General features: G+C 43.7%; 3 protein-coding genes across 6 annotated transcripts; all 3 read left to right on the forward strand.

Moving 5' to 3' along the window:
• Positions 1-4,994: 4,994 nt before the first annotated feature.
• On the forward strand, positions 4,995-8,365 carry cmklr2 (chemerin chemokine-like receptor 2). Its single transcript, XM_069153569.1, has 3 exons — positions 4,995-5,236; positions 6,249-6,372; positions 6,467-8,365. The coding sequence occupies exon 3, from the start codon at positions 6,501-6,503 to the stop codon at positions 7,578-7,580; it is 1,080 nt and encodes a 359-aa protein (XP_069009670.1). The 5' UTR covers positions 4,995-5,236; positions 6,249-6,372; positions 6,467-6,500; the 3' UTR covers positions 7,581-8,365.
• A 336-nt stretch (positions 8,366-8,701) lies between these two features.
• LOC138200901 (NADH-ubiquinone oxidoreductase 75 kDa subunit, mitochondrial-like) lies at positions 8,702-15,620 on the forward strand. 4 transcript variants are annotated; one of them, XM_069153889.1, is made up of 19 exons: positions 8,702-8,876; positions 9,805-9,884; positions 10,191-10,291; positions 10,388-10,495; positions 10,654-10,730; positions 10,955-11,036; positions 11,154-11,284; positions 11,373-11,558; positions 11,650-11,784; positions 11,891-12,002; positions 12,106-12,251; positions 12,334-12,462; positions 12,561-12,690; positions 12,777-12,937; positions 13,018-13,172; positions 13,649-13,824; positions 13,911-14,045; positions 14,211-14,283; positions 15,125-15,620. In XM_069153889.1, exons 2-19 carry the CDS (start codon positions 9,806-9,808, stop codon positions 15,214-15,216), a joined length of 2,208 nt encoding a protein of 735 aa, XP_069009990.1. In that variant the 5' UTR covers positions 8,702-8,876; position 9,805; the 3' UTR covers positions 15,217-15,620. The 4 variants fall into 4 exon arrangements, with proteins under 4 accessions (XP_069009990.1, XP_069009988.1, XP_069009987.1 ...); XM_069153887.1 differs by having other exon boundaries at positions 8,702-8,868; XM_069153886.1 differs by lacking the exon at positions 8,702-8,876 and adding an exon at positions 9,148-9,310.
• Positions 15,621-16,032: 412 nt separating this feature from the next.
• ino80da (INO80 complex subunit Da) lies at positions 16,033-24,980 on the forward strand. The gene is made up of 10 exons (XM_069153885.1): positions 16,033-16,339; positions 17,798-18,044; positions 18,128-18,939; positions 19,054-19,150; positions 19,235-19,459; positions 19,677-19,786; positions 20,021-20,154; positions 20,694-20,917; positions 21,043-21,200; positions 21,300-24,980. The coding sequence occupies exons 2-10, from the start codon at positions 17,827-17,829 to the stop codon at positions 22,322-22,324; spliced, it is 3,003 nt and encodes a 1,000-aa protein (XP_069009986.1). The 5' UTR covers positions 16,033-16,339; positions 17,798-17,826; the 3' UTR covers positions 22,325-24,980.
• The last annotated feature ends 105 nt before the right edge of the window (positions 24,981-25,085 follow it).

Below are 25,085 nucleotides of genomic sequence, written 5' to 3' on the forward strand. Positions count from 1 at the left end.
ACTACTGGCCAGAAAAATAAGCAATCCAAATCTGTCAACACGAGTACTGGAAAATGACAATCAGCATTATATGACAAGTCATGAAGAAAATTAAGAAAATAATTGGCAACCAAAATCTGTTGATGAATCATGTTAACGTTTGTTACAGTCCTTATAGCATTGTTCAAAAACTGCATTCAAATGTTTGCACTGATGCATGTTTCGTCACTATTTATCACAAGAAAGCTTTAAATTAAAATAAGTGGATTGTGTATTTGAACACAGCTTGGTGAGACGGTGCCTGAGGGAAAGCATGGATGCTTGCGTTAAAGTGATGACGACTGCTCCATTAAGTTTGATGAAGAGACACTTAATCTGCCCTTTCCATTTAGCCTCATTCAGAGACAGCAGAGTACCTCCGAGGAGGACTGTGTGACGTGGTCTTTGGACTGTAATCGGTACATGGCGTGACTTTTAGATTTGATTGGCGCGACACATCGTGCGCACACACACACACACACACACACACACACACACACACACACACACACACATATATAGAGACACAGCACACACACACACACATATATAGAGACACAGCACACAGAGCTATTGAGGGATGTGACAGCTCCCCCCTCAGGGCAGAGTGGTCCACAGAGGGATGAGATGGTCATTTTGAGACGCTGGAGATCAAGACAACGCTGTCTGGCTATCTGATGAAACAAAAAGGGAAGAGTAAGCATTACTGTCCACATGAACAGTCTTTGTTAGTTCAATCTGCATCAGTTTGGACCTTATACATACCAAATTTGACTCATTTGTTATATACTCTTTTTTTTTTTTCCTGCAAAGATCAGCTCACTAAGTTTTGATACTGCTAAGTTATTTATAGTACTGGACCAGTGGGAAGTAATTTTGCTGATTTGCTTTCTGTTTGGGAGATAAAGCATAAAGTTTTGCTTTGGACGGCTAGTTGTGACATCACTGATTGGGTTGAGGCCATAACAGCAACATGTTTTTAAAGTATCAGCCCGCAGAGAGTCGGGTGGCCGCACTGATGATAGGCTGTGATGCAGACATGTGGCTGCATTTTTCACTATAATTTGAGATTTAAGCATAAAAAACAGTTATATTTTTGTACGTAAACAGCCAGTTTTCCCTTGTAATTCCATTCATACTGGATGTTTTTGCTTCATAGATTTACTTCACTTGCCAATGTTCAAATACAGAGTTTGTACGTTGCCAGTTATGAAGGTGGGTGAGGTGGATGTGTGTTTCACTACACTGGAGTTTGTAACCCATCGCCAAAAGTCTGGGAAAATAACCCTCAGTGATGTCATCAGGGTTGTGCCAGCTTGGGCTTGAAACATGTTTACCAGTCCACTTGAATTGAAGTGTAGAGTTAGAAAGATGACAGTTTTAAGTCTGAAAAAGGAAGCTATTACATTGCATTATGGGTGGTGTAGTATCAAGCATTTTTCGGTCTAGATATATTAGCGGTTTAACCATACAGACTCTATACCCTTGATGCTGCGTGTTGATTTTTCAGATATAGTCTGAAGAGTCACACATTTCCCACATGAATATCAGAATACTCATCAGAGGATGTAGTGGAGTCTATGATAGCTGTTGTATAATGTCTGTTGTGTGTCTCTGGAGGAGCTTCAATCAGAAAGTAACCCCTCATCAGATTCATCTCAGCTTGTGCGTGCACAGATTGAAACTGTGTGCGTAGAGTTTCAAAGATGTGAGTGTGAACCAGGGAATGAAGCTCTGATGAGAAACATTAAAGAGCTGCATTATGGATTTATGATGTTGGAGCTGTGGAGCCTGACCGTCATGACATCTCAGCCTGCTGCAGTGATTTTACCCAAATTTATGAACGTGCAAGGCAAATTGCTTGACCTCTTTCCGCTTGACTGTTGCTGCCATGGATTCAAAATGAATTCACCACTTTTTAATGTGGGTGTTAATGGTAAGTGTAAGTCAACTGAAGTAAAAGATTCCTCAATAAATTATCTGTGACTCTGGGAAGCAGCTGCCAAACAGCACCAGCAGTCAATTTACACACAGTGACAAGGTTGGTGGCCAAAAGAACTCCAGGCTAATTTGGCTGTCTGGGTATCCAGGGGGCGCTCGACATGCAGCTCAAAAACAGAGCCTTGCTATCTTTGCTTGAACTGCAACTAGCTACATCTCCAATTGAAAATATGTAATCTCAAAATATAAGTGCGGAGGATGTTTAGGACATTTTACAGCGTTTATGATGACTCAGATATTGAGCCGTATTTATTTGAGCCAGAGTATACGGCCAAAGAAATGCAGCAGAGACGGGCTGTATAAGTTGTGCAGGAGGATACGGACCATTCAGGAACTGAGCTGCCAAGAGAAAACAGTGACTGGTGGTACCGTCTCTCAAATTGCCTCAGATGTAAACAGAAATCGAATCTTTCTACTTCAATGAATTACAGTGTAGGCAGTTTTTGAAATGCTGCTGCCAAGTCTGACCCAGAGAATCGTGTGCGAGTACTGCTTACTTGAAGAGATGTGCTGGAGACCTTCTTCAGGATACCAAAGATAAACTCTCAAATCAACAACTGAAACAAACTAAAACAACAACAACTAAAAGAGCAGACCACAAACTATGTCAACTAAAAGTGACCTTTCTGCTCATTACTGAGCGGATGCCAAAGGGAGACACTTTAGGTGTCAAAACCTTTCACACAATGCATTCTGGTACATGTAGGCTCTGCCAGCAGGAACAAAACATAGGTCAAATTAAAACTGCAAGCAGTGATATAAGGGTCGGCTCCCTGACGTACACCATGCGAGGGCCCGCATATCCACGCTTAAAGTTGCATTTTTTTGTCTCATTTCCTGTCTCCAGCAGGGGGCGCTATGACTATGAGCGAATATTACCATACAGGTGTCTTCAGGGAGTTGACTGTTATCAAAGACGTAATGTTTGAGGAAGATCGGAATACGTACATAAAAGTTAGTCACTTGTAGTGTCACGGCGAGACGCTCAAAATGGCCACCACGCCACGGGCACACCGATCGACAAAAACAAATTCATGATGCCGAGACACTTTTCGGTACATCTCGGTGTGATACACCAGTCCAACGAATTTGGTGCATGTAGGTGAAACTAGGTGCCGGGGCTGCAGTATAGGGGGCGCTAGCGAGCCGTTTGGCCACGCCCACTCGCAAAACACCACGCCGGATGTATGTGACACGTTTCGTGAGGTTTCAAGCATCCTTTGACCTTAAACATCAACTTCCTGTGTCACGGCGAGACATCAAACTTTGCTGCATCGCCACGGCGACGCCCGTTAACAAAGTCGAAGGAATTTCTCAATATGTCATCAACCACATGTTTAAGCTATTCTGATCCCGACTTTAGGTTCATGCGATCAACTGGCTCGACGTACAATGCCTATAAAAAGCATTCACCCCCTTGGATGTTTCACCTTTTTGTTGCTTTTATACATGAAATCACAGTCAATATAATTTGGCTTTTTTGACAAGAATTTGCAAAAAAAAAAAAAACTTATCAAAGTGAAAACAGATTTTTACAAAATAATGTCAATTAATTAAAAATATATAAGGTAAAAGTAAATGATTGCATAAATATTCACCCCCTTCAGGTCAGTATTTAGTAGATGCACCTTTGGCTGCAGTCACAGCGTCTGAGTCTGTGTGGATTTGTCTCAATCAGGCCGGCACATCTGGATTCTGATATTTTTCTGCATTCATGTTCCCCTCTACCTTTACAAGCCCTCCAGGGCCTGCTGCTGAGAAGCATCCCCAGAGCATGATGCTGCCACCACCGTGCTTCACGGTGGAGACGGTGTGTTTGTGGGGATGTGCAGTGTTTGGTGTCCGCCAAACATAGCGTCCAGTCTGAAGGCCAAAAAGCTCAATTTTTGTTTCATCAGACCAAATAACCTTCTTCAACTGACCTTGGAGTCTCCCACATGCCTTTGGGCGAACTCCAGGCGAGATTTAATTTGAGCTTTTTTCAACAGTGGCTTTCTCTTTGCCACTCTAACCATACAGCTTCGACTGGTGAAGAACCCGGGCAACAGTTGTTGTATGTACAGTCTCTCCCATCTGAGCCACTGAAGCTTCCACCTCCTCCAGAGTGGTTGTAGGTGTCTTGGTGTTCTCCCTCACCAGTCTTCTTCTCGCCCGGTCACTCAGTTTTTGAGGACTGCCAGCTCTTGGCAGATTTAAACAAGTGCCATACTCCTTCCATTTTTTAATGATGGATTTAACTGAACTCTGTGGGATGTCCAGTGAGTTGGAAATCTTTTTGTAGCCATCTCCTGACTTATACTTTTCAAAGATCTTTTGTCTTCATGTTGCAATTGTAGCAGGAATACTGATGAACCAGAGACTGGACCTCCCAGGGCCCTAAATAGCTGGCACTGAGGAATTACTGACCTCAGTAGACATTTAACACTGAGGGAACATTCACAGAAAAGGGGCAGCATGTCCCTTTAATGTTGCAGAAATAAATGATGAAAGAAATTGGCATTGATTTTGAAATTGTCTGAAATCAAATTCTTCAGACTGGAATGTTGAAATAACACTGGATTTTACCTTCTTGTTTTAGCAAATATTTTACAGTGTAACAAACCTCCACAATCCATGTACTGCCCACAAGCTTATTCTGTAAGCATCAAACAACAGGGTGCTAGATCATGCAGAAGCAAAACGCAGCTGACAGACCACAAACTATGTCAACGTAGGCCGCGCGCCCAGAAAAAGTTTGTCTTTGGGAGAGAATTTTGTATATTTTTGTTTTAAATCAGACATAAACAACAACAACAAAAAAGTCTGCAACAGTCAAAAACCCTTTCGTGAATCCCCTGAAGGGTACAGCGTGCAGCTGATGGTTTCCCTGCTGTTATGAGAAGCAGCCACAGCTCCGTTGAATGAAAGCATTCTTCATTCCGAGCCGGTGACCAATAACTTTTCTTCCCTCTGTGGTCCCCGTTTGACGCGTCAGCCCGGCGCACCCACTGAACATCTCAGCCCCGCCGTACCCAGCGACGGAGTTTAGTTTGGATGGACTCGCGGAAAGACTACACATGCCGCCGGAGAGAGAAGAGTTTCTGCAACCGACAGGGAAGTCACCAACCAGGCCCGGCGAGACGGAGCTAAGAGGCTATCGGAGCCGCTGATTTCATTCCAGAGGGAGCAGCTGAAGTTTGGATCCAAATACTAACAAAAGAGAGAGCTGCACTTTTAGGTAAGTGATGCATTCTCTGGCTGAAGAAAACACACTCAACGTTTATCCCATTAGTATGCCAATAGTGTGAATGTGGCACTGACTGTACAACGAACTTGTACTTCCTACCGGCAGCCAGATATTGATATATCTTACACGTTAGTGCATCGTTTACTGAGATTTGTAGATTAATAGCAGGTTCTACTTATTTTGTATTTGCTTATTGAACTGATTCTGCTCTCAGTATTTTGTCCACGTAATTTCAAGTCTGCCTTTTTTTTTTTCTTTCTCTTTTGAATAATCTAAGTTCTACTCTTGAATTTAAAAAATTTAAAGGGTAGATTTTACAACAAATCTTTATTTAACAAGTTTTTATTTCTTGATTGCACTAATGCAGCACAGCATTTTGTCCATGCAAACTCTAAATAGTGCTGGTTGGTGTGTTGATGGTGCTCTCAACAATTATTTCTTTAAAAGATTCCTATTTATCTTGTTAAACAATATTTATATTTTATTCTTTGATATTGATGTTTAATTTTGTTGTTATGGTAGTTTAAGACTTCCTTTTCACTCCATTGTTTACCAAAACTTTTTATTTAAATTTTTTTTTTTTTAAAGCTTACTAATAGGCTGCATATAAATACATGTGTATTATGTAATAAGGACTAGAAATAGCTCAAGATGAACATGTGTCTCACTTAACCAGCCAGCATCCACCTCAGTCGACTGACTCATGGTAAATTTGTTTTTTGGTCGGACTTGAGTGAAAGCTGTAGCAGCTGTGTGCTATCCCTTCACCCAGATTAGTTGGTGGTTGTGTCCTTGACAAAGATGAACAATGACATATGTTTCTTCTTTCCTTCTGATACTAAAATTTTGTACGAGTTATGTAACGTAACAGTTTTAGTCAGTTCCTCCCTGTTTACTTACAGAACAAAATAAATGAATCATGCTGCGTTACTCCTTCTGCCTCATCTACGAAGCATTTCACTGTTCAGAGTTAATCTAAATGGATGTTGACACAATGTTCCAGGGTTGTTTAGTCAGGACACACCCAGCTGAAACTTCAACACAGGAACCGAATGAGCGGAAGGACGGACGAGACGGGCAGCTGGATCTCTGTGGAGAATCAGCCAGTGAAATCACAAGAGTGTGAGGTGAGAACACGTATTACAGGTTGTATATAACGCGAGGAGATTCGTTATTGTGCTCACAGAGATGCATCGTATCCTGAGATTCTCTTTCCCACAGATTACTACAGCGCAGAGGTCACATCCCTGAAACCATGGACAACTCCACCGAAGACTACGGAAACTACACCTATGAATATTACCTGGAGTATGGCGACATGGAGGAACTTAAAGTACACCACAGGCAGAGGGAAACCATGCACATTATCTCAGTGGTCATCTACATTATTTCCTTTGTGCTCGGTCTGATCGGAAATGGAACCGTCATTTGGGTGACGGCATTTAAAAGCAAAAAGACTGTGAACAGCGTGTGGTTGCTTAATCTAGCCATGGCCGACTTTGTGTTTGTGCTTTTCCTGCCCTTCTCCATTGATTACATACTGCGTGACTTCCACTGGGACTTTGGTGTGGCCATGTGTAAGCTGAACTCCTTTGTGTCTGTGATGAACATGTACGCCAGCGTGCTCTTTCTCACAGTGCTCAGCGTAGACAGGTACGTCTCTCTGGTGCACCTGAACTGGTCTCGGAGGTGTCGCACTGTAGAGCGAGCCTGGGTTGTATGCGGCTGCATATGGGGGCTCGCCGCCGCCATGAGCTGTCCGGCTTTGATCTTTCGCGACACCATGCGCTTACACGACAAGGTGGTGTGCTTCAACAACTTCCACACGCAGGACGGGCACACGGCGGCCATGAGGCACATTGCGATCGTCGCCATCCGCACCACCGTGGGCTTTCTTCTGCCGTTTACCGCTATATGTGTGACAGGCATACTTCTGACAATCAAAGTGAAGCGGTCCGGGGGCTCAGTCCACCTGTCGAGCTTCTCCAAAACAGTCACAGCAGTGATCCTGGCCTTCTTTCTGTGCTGGACACCTTTTCATACTTTCTGCTTGATGGAGTTATCCATACATTCCTCATTTTACCTGCATAGCATACTGAAAGCTGGCTTTCCTCTCGCCACCAGCTTGGGCTTTTTTAACAGCTGCATTAACCCCCTGCTGTACATCCTACTGGGTAAGAAAGTGCGTCACATCCTGAAGCGTGCATGTTTGGACCTAACTAAGAGTTCGCTGAGAGAGCTCAGCCAGTCGATCTCCGCCACTGAGATGGAGTCTGTGACAGGGGTCCATCAGGACAGCGTCCCAGAGGAGACATTGGAGTCATCAATTCTATGATTGCGGCTTTGCTCAGACTCGTGAAGTTGTCGGTGAAAAACAAGTGTTAAAGACTGAGTGTTGCATTAATGTAAATGTGGTGGATTATCACAGCTGTTCTTCTGTAGTTAAGATTTTCCTATTTTGTTTCATGGCGCCTTCTTCAACTGACATAAAGGTGAATGGACCTGCATATAAACTGCAAGTGGACCTAATATTTTTCCTTTTTTCTTTTTTTTCAGAAGTTAAATTATATGCAGAGAAAGAGGCAACATAAAATGAAATCTGACTCCATCTGCAATTATTTGGATAATCAATTTATCATGAAATCATTTTTAAAACAAAGATACCAAGAATTCTCTGGTTTCAGCTTCTCAGTTGTGATAATTTGCTGCTTTTACGTAAGTAAATAAGATATTTGTGTTTCTGACTGTTGCTTACACTAATCAAGCCAAGCGATGACGTCTCCTCGGCCACTGGAAAGTTGTGATGGAAAATTGTGATGATTTTTCAGTATTTTCAGCATCAAGAAACAATTGATGGTTTCAGCTTTTGATCAAAAGCATCTTACATATTTACTGATTTATTTTAGTTTTTATAATCTTTTTAAAAAAGGTATTTACTCCTTTAATGCTCAATGGATTGCTACGGTTCTTAAGTATCTGATTGTAGTCTGCAATGTTAAAAAAAAAAAAAAAAAAAGTTTTTATACAGTTTCATATTGGCTGGTACAATCCCGTATTGATGCATTTTTAAGATTTTTTTTTTAACTATAAGAACATGGTTTATTCTAATATATTTAAAGTAAATAGTGTATATCTTAATAAATGTGTTCTTCTGAACATTACTGTGCTTTGTTTGGGCATCCTCTTTTATTTCATTTGATGTCAACATTGTTTGAAAAGGAGGCTTTGATGTTTCATTTAAACACTGACCAGATTTCTTGGAGTATTTACACATGCCGAGAAAGTCTGCACGTGCCTGCCATAAATCCACATGGGCACTTCCTATTTCCTGACAGTGTCTTGTTTACAAAAATCACTCATTTCCTGTTGTTGCATTTTTTTTTTTCCCTTGAGGGGAACTTTAAGGAATTGAGGATTACATCACTGCCAGATTTGAGATCGAGCACCATCCTATGTCCACGGATGCTGGGTTGAATCTACGTGGGAATATAGACAGGAAGCGAGCATTTGTTTTTTAATCTTCTTTAACATAAAGTCCTCCAATAATCCAAATGTTCTGGATCTGAGGGGAAAGGATGTCCCACATCCCACCAGGCTGTCACAAACTGAAATAGATGAATTAGGTAGGTAGGTAGGTATTTACTTTATTAATCCCCGAGGGGAAATTTTTTTCGCTACAGCAGCAATAAGATAATAATAGAAATAATAGAATAAAATAATAGAATAGAATAATAGAAAAGCAATAAAATAGCAGTAAAAAATATAAAATGCACAGTATATACAGTACATTATATATCTATATATATTATATACAAACAAACCATAATTAATACCCGCTAAAAGAGACATGTGACTTTCCTCTCCTCGTGTTGAACATCTTGTTCTGACAGGTTAGTCGGCATTTACGGAAGAAGTAGTCCTCCCGTTTGGATTATGGCACACGGGATTACTTAATCCGTGACGCAGCAGAATAACAAAACGTTGCGCAATCCCGTCGTCGCGCGCCGTGTGAGGAGGAAGGTGAGTGACGGGAGACAGAAGAGCGCGAGGCGGACATCTCGGGAGGTTTGTTCCGTTAACGGTGAAGTCAGCCTCCGGTCGGGCTTTAGATACACACCGGGTGTAACGTGGCTCGCCGGGTTTATTTATTTATTTGTTTGATTAGACGTTACAACCGTTAAAATACATCGTCACGTCGTGACGGTGACTTTTATTACGTAGCAACGACAACGTCGCGAGCTGTCGGTTATTAACGTTGAACACAGTGGAGTGACTTTTAATGTTTTAATATTTAATATTTAATATGTCTACATGTGTGATCGGGGTACTTAGACTGACGACGACGCGCTCTTTCTGCCGGTACGTCGTACGACGAACGGCCGCTAGCTTACTTCTGCGTTTTGTTTTGGTAGCCGGTCGCGCGGAGGCCAGCTTGAGCTCATACGTCACGCAGCAACTTTAAAAAACATCCTAAAGTCTCGTCGAACAAACTGGAACCGGAGAGAGTCGGTTGGGTTTGACGGTGCACGTCACGCTCGTCTGTTGTGCTTCTCTTGCAGCATGTTGCGTTTGCACGTCGCGAGCCGCAGCCTCTTTCCGGCAGCTGTCAGCAGGGGAGGCGCGGCGGCAAGTCACCATGGTAACAACACGCTCACCTGATCACATGATTGATTGATTGTACCCTTTTAATTGTTTACATTACAGACATTTTTTTTGTTGTCAGTTGTGCTTTAACTAACTATCACAGCGCTTAGCAAGCACCTGCCTTACTTTATTCCACTAATGGATAATCTGCAGGATTACCAACAGCTACCCCAGTTTGGTGCCAGGCTGTTGTTGCCGCAGTTTAATCAATGGCAGAGTGCGTTAATAATTTTGTCATTACTATGCAACATGCAGTAAATGATGGTAAAGATAAAGTCTGTTTATGTCTGTCTGTCTGCAGCTCGCAGTGCATCTGCAGCAGCAGCAGCTGCCAGTAACTTCGTGGAGGTGTTTGTGGACGGGAAGCCCATCATGGTAGAGCCAGGAACGACTGTGCTGCAGGTAAATTCAGACGTATACGTAGTTTTATAAAATGCCTAAATGTCCAGACGTCCATTTACTCAAAGCATCTGATGCAACGCTGTGATTCTGCCGCAGGTATGTGAGAAGGCAGGCATGCAGATTCCTCGCTTCTGCTACCATGAACGCTTGTCCGTCGCTGGAAACTGTCGAATGTGTCTCGTGGAGATAGAGAAAGTTCCCAAGGTAATTTTGAGGCTGCGTTTTTTGTTTTGTTTTTGTTTGTTTCTACTCCGGAAAGCCTTGAATGTCTTTGTTAGTCGTGTGTTTCTGTTCCTCATCTCAGAGAGTCGGTGCTACGGCTGCGTAAAATAACCTGTGGTTCATTTTCATTCACCTTCCAGCCGGTGGCAGCTTGTGCGATGCCCGTCATGAAAGGCTGGAACATTTTAACCAACTCTGATAAAACCAGGAAGGCCAGGTAGGATCAGTTCAAGTTAAAGTCATGTTAGGCTTTGTGATTTACTAATAATATTACATACGTGTGTTGTTGAATTACTATTGCTCTGTAATCATACCTAATTGTTTGTCATACTTAACTGAGTTGATGGGATGGCCTGCATCTGTTTTCTGGAGAATTTTGGCTATATTTTATATTAAAGTAACTCAAAATAATTTTATTCAACACGTTTTGATTTTCAACAGAGAGGGTGTGATGGAGTTCCTGCTGGCTAACCACCCGTTAGATTGTCCAATTTGTGATCAAGGCGGTGAATGTGATCTACAGGTAAATCAGAGATGTTCTTTGTAGTCTTGACTGTTTGGATAACGTGATTGTTTTGCTTGTCATATCACATACTACTAAGTGATTGACTAATAATATTGAATATCATTTTGTGTGAAGGACCAGTCAATGCAGTTCGGCAGCGACCGGAGCCGCTTCACGGAGAGCAAAAGAGCCGTGGAAGACAAAAACATCGGCCCCCTCATCAAAACCATCATGACTCGCTGCATCCAGTGCACTCGCTGTGTGCGGTGAGTCGTACTTAAATGCTCAGACTTAATTGAGTTGTTGTATTAATTTTGGAATATTAACATGTCAAAATTGATTTTGCTTCTACAGCTTTGCCAGTGAGATCGCAGGCGTGGAGGACTTGGGCACCACCGGCAGAGGCAACGATCTGCAGATCGGGACCTACGTGGAGAAGATGTTCATGTCCGAGTTATCTGGTAACGTCATCGACATCTGCCCAGTGGGAGCCCTGACCTCCAAACCGTACGCTTTCACTGCCCGTCCTTGGGAGACCAGGTGTTTTCATTTTGCTCGACATTTTGAGACACATTTAAGGGGTGAGAGACGTTTAACTTACACTCGTGTATTCTCATTGGTTTTTCTGCAGGAAGACTGAATCCATCGATGTCCTGGACGCTGTGGGCAGTAACATCGTAGTGAGCACGCGCGGTGGTGAGGTGATGAGAATTCTGCCTCGTCTTAATGAAGATATTAATGAGGAGTGGATCTCCGACAAAACCAGGTTCCTTTCTTGTCATGCGAAGTTTGTATCATATACTGTACACAGGTTTGCAGTGATGATGCTCGCTTCATTGAGAAAAACTCCTCCTTGCCTCCGATCTTGACAGGTTTGCTTATGATGGACTTAAGAGACAGAGGCTCACCCAGCCGATGGTGAAACACGAGTCTGGGTGGGTTCCTACATCCTGGGAAGACGCGCTGACTCGAGTTGCAGGAGCTGTATGTATTTCATGGTTTAATAGCCTCCGGTGCTAGTCCGATATTAAAACAGTGTATAATCATTTATGTACCTGATGTGACTATTGTCTGTTTTGTTTGACAGTTGCAAGGACCTGAAGGAAAAGATGTCGCTGCTGTGGTCGGAGGCCTGGTGGACGCAGAGGCTCTCATTTCCCTGAAAGACTTGCTAAACCGTTTGAATAGTGACAATTTATGCACTGAGGAGGTGTTCCCCGTGGCTGGAGCTGGGTAAGACCATACGAAGACAAACTGAATGTGGAACAAATCCAGTTTAGGAAAGAACTGATGTTAGGTATCTTGGCTTTTGTAGATCTGACCTGCGCTCAAACTATCTCCTGAACACGGGGATTGCTGGCATTGAAGAGGCTGACCTGCTGCTTCTCGTTGGCACTAACCCGCGCTATGAGGCTCCTCTGCTCAATGCACGCATCAGAAAAGGGTAAGAATAGCTGCTTAACTGTGGTGAACTACTGAATCTGAGGGATGGTAAACAACTAATACCTGTTCTTCAATATGACTCTGGTGTCTCCAACTCAGCTGGTTGCACAATGAGTTGCAAGTGGCTCTGGTGGGAAAAGAAGTGGACTTAAGTTACACTTATGACCATCTCGGGGAGTCTGCCAAGATCCTCCAAGAAATTGCTTCAGGAACGCACCCTTTCTCCCAGGTAACACCCTGAGCACGCTCGCTTATAAATGTCAACAGTCAGCGCCAATGTCTCGTCCTGATTTTGTGTCTTTTATCTCCTTGCAGGTTTTGGCTGAAGCGAAGCATCCTGTTGTTATGGTTGGTAGCAGCTGCCTGCAGAGAGAGGATGGCGCTGCGATAATGGCTGCTGTGTCAACCATTGCTCAGAACGCTCGTGTCAGCAGTGGAGTGGAGGAAACCTGGAAGATTCTCAATGTGCTTCACAGGTCATTGTCTGGGAAATTTAAAGGGGAAAGCGTACGGTAACAGTCCCGTCATTAATGTGCTGTTGTTTCTGTGTTGTCAGGGTTGCCAGTCAAGTGGCAGCACTTGATCTTGGGTACAAGCCAGGAGTGGAGGCTATCAGGAAGAACCCACCCAAACTTCTGTTCCTGCTGGGGGCTGATGCTGGCTGCGTTACCCGCCAAGACCTCCCTAAAGACAGCTTTATAATTTATCAAGGTCAGTGTTTTGACTTCACAAAAGCCAAAGCTCATTCACAGCATCTCACATTTAGATTAATTTGTGGCATCGTTCATGTACAGAAGTGTGAAAGCATTTAAAAAACTGCGCCTCAACAGCAGATCCAGGGGGCCGAGGCAAACCAATGCCGTGAACTTGAGACAGGAGATCTCCCATTTTGTCAATTTCTCCCGTCTTTTTCTGGAGCAGCTCCGTCATCTAAAGGAGTTAAATAAGAGTCTAATAAGAGTTTTAAAAAAATGGTATCGTTCCCTCACAGTCTAAAACTGCCCACTTGCAACTTGACACGCTGAGTCACAGGTGACTCCATCAGCTGACTTGACTCGAGTTGAATTCACATCGCTGCAACTTTTCCATGTTAACGTTCTATAGATGGTTTTGTCTCATTTCGAATCTTCTGTCTCAACTGGGCTTTAAGGGTCACGCTTAATTTCAGTAATCTTGTTTTTTCCCAGGTCACCATGGTGATGTGGGTGCACCAATGGCTGACATCATACTTCCTGGAGCTGCATACACTGAGAAATGTAGCACCTATGTGAACACTGAGGGTCGTGCCCAGCAGACCAAGGTGGCCGTGACTCCTCCGGGCATGGCCAGGGAGGACTGGAGGATCATCAGAGCCGTATCGGAGGTGAACTGCAATACAGGATAAACTTGCCATGTTCAACAAAACAAAACAAGACTAAACTCTTGTGTTTTTCCATCCCTTTTTTAAAGCTTGCTGGGGTGCCTCTGCCATATGACACCCTAGATGAAGTGCGTAATAGACTGGCAGAGGTTTCCCCAAATCTGGTGCGATATGATGACGTTGAGGAGGCCAACTACTTTAAACAGGCGAATGAACTGTCTAAGGTCAGCAGCTAACCTTCTCCACCATGTGTTCAGTTGCTTGTAGAGAAGGAACCAAAAAAAAAAAAAAAAAATCTTGATTTCAATGTTAGCTTGTAGTTAATTTATCTCAGTTCACGTCAAGACTGTTCTCCATGATGGTGGTGATGTCTGGCTCATCTCTTTCAGTCAGTGAACCAGGCTGTCCTGACTGAACCTTTAGTCCCTCCACAGCTGACTGTGAAGGACTTTTACATGACAGGTGGGTCACCAGTACTTTGAATTGAGGTATTGTATGTCTCTCCTCTAATTATATCATGTTTAATATTATTTTCATTCCAAGGTCCTCCAGGAATCAGAGCAGCGTTGTATCAATTTCCTAATTTCAGTATAATCGTGCCCGTTTTATTTTTATAGGGACAATACAAATAATACTAATCCCACATATTATAGCACAAAACCATGTGTCCTCAGTGAGAACTGTCCAAATGAAACAAATCCAAACATTTCCCTAAACAGTGTTGCTACTATCACTGAATAAAGTAATATTTTAAATCACCATTATTCTTCACATGACATTGTGAAGTGATTAAACACGCGAAATAATTCTTAGAATTATTTTAATGTAATAATGGAAAACTTCAAAATATATAAACAAATTACAGTATCATTACACTTTACTGCTGTTTTTAGATACATTAATTATGTGCACACTGCTTTACATGCTTAAATGAAAAAAAAAATGCAGACATTTTTTATTTTGACAGGAATTAGTAATCACAGTACATTTTGCAGCCAGATATAATTTCAATTTGTACAATAAGGAATTTGATGTGGCATATATAAATGCTCCTTAGTTCAAAGTAGGTAGTCTGACTTTTTGAAATACTTTATCGCATAACATGCTATTTATTCATTCATGCAATTTTGGCAATACATTTGTAAGTAATAGTCTTTTTGAAATTCAAAGCATCATAAACAGGCAATAATTTTCTACTTGCACCCATTTAAAAAAAAAAAAAAAAAATTTAATCTTATTTTATGATCTTCACAGTTAGTGTAAATGTGCTAATTTAAAATCTGCTCTCAATTTTTACCCACAGATCCGATCAGCAGAGCTTCGCAGACTATGGCGAAATGTGTGAAAGCTGTCACAGAGGGAGCGCAAGCTGTGGACGAGCCAGCCATATGCTAAAGCTCAATGGATAGCCATCCAGTTCCTAAAAAAAATGATACGCACAACTCCTGTATTTGCACATTTCTAGAAGCACATTTATTTGCACTTGTCTTTTACCATAGTAAAAGTTTTTAGATGTCTCAACATCTATAAACTATAACATACCTGCAGAAACTTTTTGTAAGTGCTATTTGGAGAGTGAATCTTAGATTTGACAGATCTTAATCTGTTGTAGCCCCTAATATTTACATTTCAGTAGGTGTGACCAAAGATTTTAATATATTTTCCCTCACAAGGTAAATGTTGTCTTCCTATAAACCAGCTTTTGAAGTGTTCAGAATATATTTTTTAGCATTGCACATGTGGTATTTGTAAATGTATTATAAATGAACAAATCAATTCCATGTAGCAAATCTAATACATGTAATACTTGTGCTTTTGCTCATTAAAAAAAAAAAAAAAAAAAAAGTATTTAAATGCGTGTAGATGCCATGGATATAACACTTATCTGTGTTTACTGAACTTTTTCCAAGTGTGGAGTTCCGGTATCCGCTTGGCACGCGGTTCATCATTAGGCTGATAACTCATCTATAAGAGGAATGAGACTCCTCGTGGTTCAGGTGGATTTTTATTTATTTATTTTACACCGTTAACACTCAGCCACTTTATTTTACCCTTATTGGTGGAACATTTCGGTCTCCATTGCCTCCCCCCCCCCCACCCTGTTCACAAACTAATTTATTTCACAGATTAACACTGTAAGGGCTTTTTTTTTTTATTATTATTATTATTATTATTATTATTTTTTGAACAAAGTTGAATTTCCAACATGGTAGGAGAGGTTGTTGTTGTTGAGCGGGTTGTTGTCATGTCCCCGCAGTGCCTGTAGTGGTGCTGTGAGGAGTCTGCTGTGGCTCCCAACTAAAATCCCCCAGCAGCCTGCCTACTGCTTGTAATTTGCTCTGGATAAGATTATATTTTACATGCATCCCTAATTCAACAAACACCGAGCTCGATGAAAGATCGCCGTCACCGTCCTGTCTGGATTATCGATGCACAAATAGCTTAGCTCGGAGTCGAACAGACATTTCGGCCGTCTGCTCTGGAGCGGATACCTCAACACAGCCCGGACCAATTCAAGGTAAGCGGAATCCTAACAACAGCCTCGGCCTCGATTTCCGCGCGTGGCCGCTCTTCACGGGGCTTCAGCCGGACGCGCGTTCTACTCGACACCGCTGCTTCTTCCTCCTCCCCCTTCATCGAAGCTAAGAGGCCTCTTTATTTTAATTTGTATAACTCGTGATAAAACCAGATAATCCGGAGCCCCAAACAGACGCGCGGCGTCACTGAGTGTTGTCGGTCTTCAGTCGTATCGGCTGCTGGTGTCAGATTATGTAACGATGGTGGTTTATAATTCATATCGATTATTACGGAGGCCTTCGGTAACGAGGCCTTAAAGCCTCGTATGTGTACCCTTTGTTTGGAAGTATTTTGACCGTAAATGTATGATATTTATCAACGGTACGATCTTACGACTGGAGCCGACCGACTATCGCGTGTATTTTATGCGTATTCTTGCGTTTCACGAAATAAAACGGAACACGAAATGGACCTTTATCGTGTTTCCGTTTCCTGGTTAGCTACCGCCTACTAATGTGGTGTTTTTAGCTTTGATAGCTAACTAGCAAATGTGACTTTCCCCGTGTTTGGTCGGTCCGTATTTCCTCCTTAAAGACGGACAGGTTTCTGTCTTCTTGAGTCAGGTCACTTGTGACCGACGCACACGTATTTAAAACACGTTTAAAACGTGTCATCGCGTGTAAAGTTTCACACAGCTTTGTCTTTATCGGCTTCGAGCTAATGTTGCTAACGCTAGCTCGACGTTACTCACCGTTTGTAACGTGTCCGGTTCTCTTGAGTTTATTTAACTTTATTTAACTTCAGAGGATTAATTCAACCTGCTGGTCTTCGTCCGGTGTGAACTTAAAGCTGTCGACACCGACTCGGGAAAAAAACAAAACACCAAAGTTTAAAATAGCAGCTAAAAGCTACAACTGAGCGCTTTTTTAAAAATTTTTTTTATAAAGTCTCAGATTCGTTATTTCACTTTTTATTTTTTTATTTTTTATTGTTTAATTGATAAAAGTTTTCTTCTTGTGTTGTTTGAGTGTTCAGATGGAAAGTCGGTTGTTTTTTTTTGTTTGTTTTTAACTAACTTATTATTATTATTATTATATTAGTTTCTATCTTTATTTTATTTATTAGTTTTAGACGAAGAATTATTAAAATCAAAGAGAGATTTTGACCTTTTTTAAAAAAAAAAAAATAATCCAGGGTTAGTTTGTTCAGACTGTTGAGTCATAGCACCGTTTTTATTATTTAAAACACACACATCATAATAGTTTAGCAAACAAGCAACTCCTGGAATAAGAAGAAGCTTTTGATTTAAAATGATTTGCTGTCACTGAAATACCTTTATAATATATATATATATATATATATATATATAAGGATGCATACAGCAGTAATCACCCTGGTTACCTCCACTGAAGTGTTAGTGATGTAATTTATTATTTTTTTTCTGCCTTTATCCCATCAGCTGATGTTGTCAAGGACAAGAGTCACGTGATGTATGAAGGCAAACACATACACTTCTCAGAGGTGGACAATAAGCCGTTGTGCTCGTACAGCCCAAAGCTGTGCAAGCAGCGCCGACTAAATGGCTACGCTTTCTGTATACGACACGTTCTGGAGGATAAGACGGCTCCCTTCAAGCAGTGCGAGTATGTGGCCAAGTACAACAGCCAGCGGTGTACCAACCCCATCCCCAAGTCTGAGGACCGCAGGTGCGTGTGTTTGCAGGTATTCCTCGTTGTCGTCCCCCGATTTGCGCGACGCGCTGAAGGACGGATGTGTTCTTGTTTTCCAGATACTGTAACAGCCACCTGCAGGTTCTCGGCTTCATCCCCAAGAAGGAACGGAAAAAGAAACACGACGCTTTGGAGGAAATGCGCTCCCGGGCTCACCTGGAGTCGGTGGCTCTCAACATAACCGTGCCCTCTCTGGCGCTGAAAACTCCCAACGGTCTCGATGAACTTCCGCCGTCTCCCCCCTGTACGCGCCTGCTGCCCCTCCCCGACGGGGAGCTCCTGGACCCTTTTGCCTTTTACGAGGATGACACGGACGGGGAGGAGGCGGGTGCGCTTCGGAAGGGCAACGCCATCAAGAAGAAACTACAGAGTCGGCTGGTGCTCAACCAGAAACTCTGCCATGACACAGACCTCTTCCAGCCGCCTCCTGAGCACTTTAGTCCCTCCCCCGTCCCCCGCGTCCACCCCTCCTCGCCGCTCAACGCCCACCTCCCACGGCAGCAGCCGGGCCTCCTCCAGCCGCCCCAGCACTCCAGCGTGACTTCCTTCATCTTCCCAGGACAGCAGCAGGGTTTATTATGCAATCCACCACCACCTCAGACGGTCAACTTTCTGCCTCCAAGGATTCCCGCTAACGCAGCACCCAGTCCAGTGCAACATTCTGGGCCGTCGCTCGGCAGGAAAACGCCTTTCACTGCTGCTCACTTGCCCGTCAGTTGCAAGGACAGCGGCAGTACCAATCAGCGGCACGTGGTCGTCATGCGGCCCGCTGCCTTCTCACCTTCTGCCAGCTGCCTGGCCAGGTTGCAACATCTGGTGCAGCTCTGTGCCAAAAGACACCGGGATCACGGAGACCTCTTTCCTCATTTAGGTGACTCATTTTAACGTATTTACCTCCTGAAATGAGCTTTTTCACAATTTACAAATGAATATGTATTTCTGAAGGACTGTGGTAGATGAGCTGCTCTAACAAGCTGTCTTCCAGGACTGGACTGGTCAGAAGACAGTGCTGACGACGACGACGACGAAGAGGAGGCGGAGAGATTTGCTCCCTTTCACGGCTCTTGGAGACCACAGAATGGGTCGGTATCCGAACGCTCATCCCCACGGTGTAACGTTGACCTCCTTATCACGACGACGACCTTCATTTGGTTTTTTCCGCGCAGGTTGGAGGACGACAGCGGTTCCTCTCGGAGAACGCGGCTACTTCGGCTCTGCTCGTACCTCCAGGAGAAATACAAGCACATGTGCAGGCAGGAGAGGGCGAGTATCCGCCAGAAGAGATACCGCTATGCCTTCCGCAAAGCCTTGCTGCATGCTGCCAGTAAAAACCCCGACTGTGCAGGGAAGCTCATCCAGGAGTTGAGTGGTGCCTCTCGCAGCCCCTCAGGGTATCATATCAGTCAATTTTGTTCACCTTTGAATATAATATGATTCGTAGGTCATAGATAGAAATTCAATGTATGTAGTTTCCTGAACTGATTTGATTTAAATCCAGTGTTTTAATGGCTAATCTCCCGACTCTCGGTTTCAAACGAACACAACATAATGAAGCTGTTATCAGTGTTGCTGCTGTTTGCTCAGTTCTGGATGTGTTTGTGTCCACAGTGTGGCTCCAGCAAGGCCGCAGAGCGCCGACTCTGGGACCTGCAGCGGCAGCACAAAGGGCCAGGCCTGCAACAACAGAGCTCTGCCCTTCACTCAACACTGCTTTCAGCGTATCCTTTCCACCACATCGCTGCAAGTGCAGAACAACAGCTGTGAATCTGTTATCTACTTTAAGATGGGATTTAATAAATCTCAGTTTTATGTGCCTTTTTAATAAAAAAAAAAAAGATATATATAAATAAATCATATGCACAATCTGCCTTTGTGCTAGAGTACCGTGATCACATGTCCTCTGGTTCGTGCGTTATGTTTTTTGTTTTTTTTTCCTTTATTGTTCTCTGCAGACATTCTGTTGAATCGTTCCCAGCAGCTCTTTGCTAGTTGCACAGCCAAATTTGCAGATGGTCAGCAGTGCTCCATCCCCGTGTTTGATATCACGCACCAGACACCTCTCTGTGAAGAGCATGCCAAAAAGATGGTGAGTTCAGTGTTTAAGGGAAAACATTTTGGGATATAGGCGTATTTGCTGTCTCCAGAGAGATGAAAGGAGACTGAGAGCACTCTCATGTGTGCACGTTCAATCTGCAGCCAGTTTTTATGTTAGAAATGGGAGACCAGCCAGCCTGGCTCTGTTTGAAGGGAACGAAATCTGCCTACCAGCATCTCACAAAATAAAAATTTATAGATCGGGAGACTCTAAGAAGTCTTGGTCCTGAGCAAGGAATCATTTTTAATGTTTCATTTTTTTTTTTAATAGATTAAACAATGATATATGTTTTAATTAATGCATTTTAGTTTTGCTTAAGTGGAATTTGTTGTCTACAGATTAATGCTTGCCAGCTTTCCATCGTGCTTCCAGTCGTTGTGCTAAGATAAGTCCGTTGCCTGGTGGCGGCAGGGTCTTATTTAAGGACCGTTTTCTCATCAAAATGTCCAGTTCTCTCTCTTTTTATTTTTTTTTTAATCGTGACTCTGTTTGATTTGATTTCATCCATCTCCTCCGCTCATTGTGCACAGGATAACTTCCTGCGTGGGGACGGGAACCGACGAGTGCAGCACCAGCAGCAGCAACAGCGAAAGCCACGTAAAAAGACCAAACCACCGGCGCTCACCAAAAAACACAAGAAGAAGAGGAGGAGAGGACCACGGAGGCCTCAGAAACCCATCCCACCAGCGCTGCCGCAGGGGAACCTGGGAATGCCTTCCACGAGCCTGGCGATGCCCTCACAGGCCAGCATCAGGTCTGATGCACCTCTCGGTTAAAAGTGCAGCATGCGGCCGATCCAGACCGTTCACGGGCTCTCGTGTTTGAACAGCTTGTTCACTTGTACCTCTTATCGAAGCCCTTTTTTCTTATCTGTGACAGAAGCCCTTCAACTCCAGACCTGAGTGCAGAGGAGCTTCCCGATGACATCACCAATGACATGGCAGACATTCCAAATGACCTCGAGCTCAACCAGGAGGACTTCTCTGACGTGTTGCCCAGAATACCCGATGACCTGCAGGACTTTGACTTGTTTGAAGGTTGCCTAGCAGCTCATTCATCACGATGCTTTCTTTGTGTACACTAAGTCCTCTCGGTCTGTCAGTTTCTAACGACGCACATTGTAAATGTTCACGCAGGTAAGAACGGGGAGCTGCTGCCCACCACGGAGGAGGCTGAGGAGCTGGTACGTGCCCTGCAGGCTATGGGGTCCTACACAGACTCTTTGGTGTGCCTGACCTCCATGGGAGACCTGGCGACCGCTGAAGGAGTGGACCACAGAGCCATGACGGTGTTTTCTGGTCCAGTCCAGCCGGGGGGGATGGGAGACCTGCTGAACAGCCGCATCCCTACAGAGAACTTCACCAGCCTCGAGCTGGAGGACAATCTACTGCAGTCCACTGGGGATCACTTTCCCCCATCGCCGCCATCGCAGCCTGCTAACCAGCCCCCGGCGTCGTGCTCCAACCTGACCTCATCTTCATCTGCGGTGGCCGCCTCCACCACCTCCCTGCTCACTCAGACCTCAGAGCGAACGTTTCCTCGGACACACTCATCCCACGTCCTGGCCAAGTCGGACGCACCGACGTCATCTCCTCAAGGCAGCCACTACAGCAGTGAGCATGTGCCATCCCCATACAGTGACCACATATCGTCCCCCCACGCCAGCTCCTTCCAGACGGACACCCCTCTGCTGCTGGAAGTCCCACTCAGCGGGGTACCGGGTACCCCGCGCTCCACGTGGAACAACCTCCCTCTCCCCCTCGCCGATCCCACGCAGTTCGGCAATCTCATCGGATCAGAAAGTCATCTCATATCCACCTCCCTGTCCACGCCCCCCGCCGCCACCCACTCTGTGACGCTGCAGCCGATGGCCGCCCTCTCGGCGATGCCCCAGAGCGGCATGACGGGTTTGACGACCCCTCCCGCTCCCTCGTCCTCCCTCCCATCTTCCTCACATGATCTTTTGACCTCCACACAGCCCAAGCAACAGCTCCCTCAGTTCAGCGCGGCCTTTGGCCATCAACTGGCCTCCCACAGTGGCATCCCGAAAGACGTGCAGCCCAGCCACAGCTCCACAGCGCCCCCCGCTGGTTTCTCCATAGTTAGTGCCACCGCTGCAAGTGCCAACAGCGCCACGCCACCCTTCACGCAAAGTAAATGAGAGCAGGCGGCACGCAGCGGCTGCGTGTCGGTCTGTGGACTCACAGTAACTTACAGTCCGGTTGACTGGCTTCTGATTAACCACCCTGTTCATCTGCTACATGTGTGCAATGTGGTAATAGTGCACTATTTGATAATGAATTTGCACAACCTCAGATTTTCCTCCTATTTCTTTTTTCCTTCTGTAGCCAGACAATGTCTGAGATTTTAAGTCAGTGTGAGTCCACTTGTTCGATGCCTCGTGGTTTCGTCAGCAGGAGGTCACCGTCAGAGTTTGTGGTGAATTAAACGGGTGAAAATTGGCAGAAGGACGTTATAGCAGAGATTATCAGTGTCACAGTGCTCAGAAGTCATAGATGCCTCAATCAGTGGTCTTTTTTTTTTTTTTTTTTTTTTTTTTTTTGCTTTGTCAGTTCGAGTCCTGTCTTAAAACGATCAACTGTACCCTGCCTTGCTCAGATGGCCATTGCATTTTTTGTTTTGTTTTTAAATCCCCACCTGTTTCATACACTGCTTCAGTCACCCTCTGAAAAACAAGAGTACAGACATTTTTGTGACCCCATTATGTTTCAAGCTATTTAACTGTTATCATGATATAGAATCTTACCGAGTCCGATTTCACAGTCATATAAATTTACCAAAATACTTTTAAACAGCTGTTTTTATATTGTGTATATTGTATGTGCTCATTTATTGGTTGGCTCAGATGTCAAAATCTCTGACCTCACCATTGGTTGTGGGACTCTGAGTGGCCTAGTAGACACTTGAAGGTAAATCTAGTTTCTTAAAGCAATAAACACATTAACATAACTCTAGCTTTGTCAGGTATTTTATTGGTCTCATTACATGTAGCTTCACTTGCTGAATCCAGGCTGGATCAGGAAAATTCCTGGCCTCCGTAACTCGTAAACTTTGGAGCTTTTGGAGGCAAGTGATCAGGTCAGCTTCTTCTCCCTCGAGGGGCTTTTTAAGGCTAATAAATTAGCTTCAGTGTTATGGTGAGGATGATGATGGCATAATCCAGGGACTTTTAAGTGTCTACTCTCAAAGGTGCTCTCTGGTCCACATGTACAATGGTCTTTCAGTGGCTTGCATGTCTCATGATAAAAGGGCAAGTTCAGTTTCACGACTCCCAAGGAAACCCGCTATCAGACGGCCCGGACGACCCGAAGAAGGCTCGAGGCGGCGACGCGTTATTGGAACTTTCTCTTGGACTCGTCGGCTCGGTGAAACACGATGGTATGAATTGGTGTATTTTGCACGTCTGAAGTAAAACGCTCCGTTTTACTCAGTTTTAAGGTAACTTTTAAGCTAAATGATGCAAACCTGGGGTCTGGTTATAGTTTTTGAAAACGCGGACTCGTCCACCTGAGAGCCCCCCCCCCCCCCCCCCCCCCCCTCCCCTGTCTGGTAACTCACACAGCAGTACAACCATGGCTTTTGATAGATACTAGACATTTGACAGCTCGTCAGACATTGTTGAGTATTAGGTATATAGAATAGAAGTCTCTATCTTGGGGTTTGTTGGTGGATTATTGAGTAGCAATGGATTGAAAATTGTTATTTGCAATGTATTCAGTGGAACCTGTCTTGTGGAATGAATCTCTTGCTCTTAATGGCTATCAAAATGGTTGTGAGTTGTCTGTCGTCGGAGGGATCAATGTTTGTATGTTGTCATGTTGTTTTTGAATAATGTTCTGATGGAGAATTTTTTTTTTGATAGCTATTAAACTCCAGGAAGAAGTCTTGAGATTGCATGGGGCAGCAACCGTTTGTGCTCGAGCGTTACGATATCATTACTAGATGATGATCTCTGGCTTTGATTCTTGGTGGCAAGAAATATTGGAATATATGCATTTGTGGAGACAAAACAGATCAACGTACTATTTCTACATTAGATTTGCACAGGAGTGGATGAGGCCCGTGTCCCATGTCTGTCTTGCCTTTTAATTTAATTTTTTTTTTTTTCGTTGCTTGGATGCTCATTTACATGAACAGCTGCCATCACTACCAGCTCTGAGCCTGCACCAGAACCCACGTTTCCAGCTGTGAGAAGGCCCAGTTCTGTCTCTCCCTTCCAAAGAGAAAAAAACCCCACAGTCTGAAGTGTGAAACTTGTAGCTCCACCAGAGACGACTGGGCCTCTCTGTGACTGCAGTGTTGTAACTTACACAAACACAGCGCCCCTAGAAATAAGGAAGGAAAAAAATAATACAAAAAAAAAAAGAGGTCGGGTGAAAATGTCCTGTTTGAAATAAGCAAGGAAATACTGCTGTATCCACATAGCATGAGATTAGTCGCTGCACCAGTTTACTCTCCCGACAACCACGTAGAACAAAATTTTACAGGGCTCGTAGGCACATGTAACTGCTTGAATTCAGAGATGGCTGACAAATTCCTATACTCATTGAATGTACTGTATTACTGTTTTTAAAGATAGGATGAGCTAATCTAGTCACCTTTTGTTATTGGTCCTTGTTTAATTTGTCTAAGGTATTTTTTGTATACAAAAGTTTACATTTTTATGTATATTTTTCTTGTGTACAAATTATGTAATATGTGTACAAACACTGTATGTAATATCTGTATATAGTGTGAGAAATTTGATCTTTTGTTTTTGGATGTATAAATAAAACTTGCTGTGAGGTATTTGCCGACATGGTTTGATGTGGTTTTTACCATCGAATCATTTTAAAGAGTCTCCGAAACATAGAAATTGAATCGCTATGATGAGTTCAGTTCAGTTTAGTTCATCAAATGCC

Source organism: Embiotoca jacksoni, unplaced genomic scaffold, assembly GCF_022577435.1.
Source record: "Embiotoca jacksoni isolate LCO1_2020_lvr unplaced genomic scaffold, fEmbJac1.0.p SCAF_2, whole genome shotgun sequence".
Classification (NCBI taxonomy): Eukaryota; Metazoa; Chordata; class Actinopteri; family Embiotocidae; genus Embiotoca; species Embiotoca jacksoni.

What these genes read in the sequence shown, in the direction of transcription:
- cmklr2 (XM_069153569.1), top strand. Translation starts at nt 6,501, where the DNA reads ATGGACAACTCCACCGAAGACTACGGAAACTACACCTATGAATATTAC.
- LOC138200901 (XM_069153889.1), top strand. Translation starts at nt 9,806, where the DNA reads ATGTTGCGTTTGCACGTCGCGAGCCGCAGCCTCTTTCCGGCAGCTGTC. An exon ending in GATAAAACCAGGAAGGCCAG is followed by an intron (nt 10,731 to 10,954) that starts GTAGGATCAGTT and finishes GATTTTCAACAG; the next exon opens with AGAGGGTGTGATGGAGTTCC. An exon ending in CAGCTTTATAATTTATCAAG is followed by an intron (nt 13,173 to 13,648) that starts GTCAGTGTTTTG and finishes GTTTTTTCCCAG; the next exon opens with GTCACCATGGTGATGTGGGT.
- ino80da (XM_069153885.1), top strand. Translation starts at nt 17,827, where the DNA reads ATGTATGAAGGCAAACACATACACTTCTCAGAGGTGGACAATAAGCCG. An exon ending in GCCTCTCGCAGCCCCTCAGG is followed by an intron (nt 19,460 to 19,676) that starts GTATCATATCAG and finishes TTGTGTCCACAG; the next exon opens with TGTGGCTCCAGCAAGGCCGC. An exon ending in AAGAGCATGCCAAAAAGATG is followed by an intron (nt 20,155 to 20,693) that starts GTGAGTTCAGTG and finishes CATTGTGCACAG; the next exon opens with GATAACTTCCTGCGTGGGGA.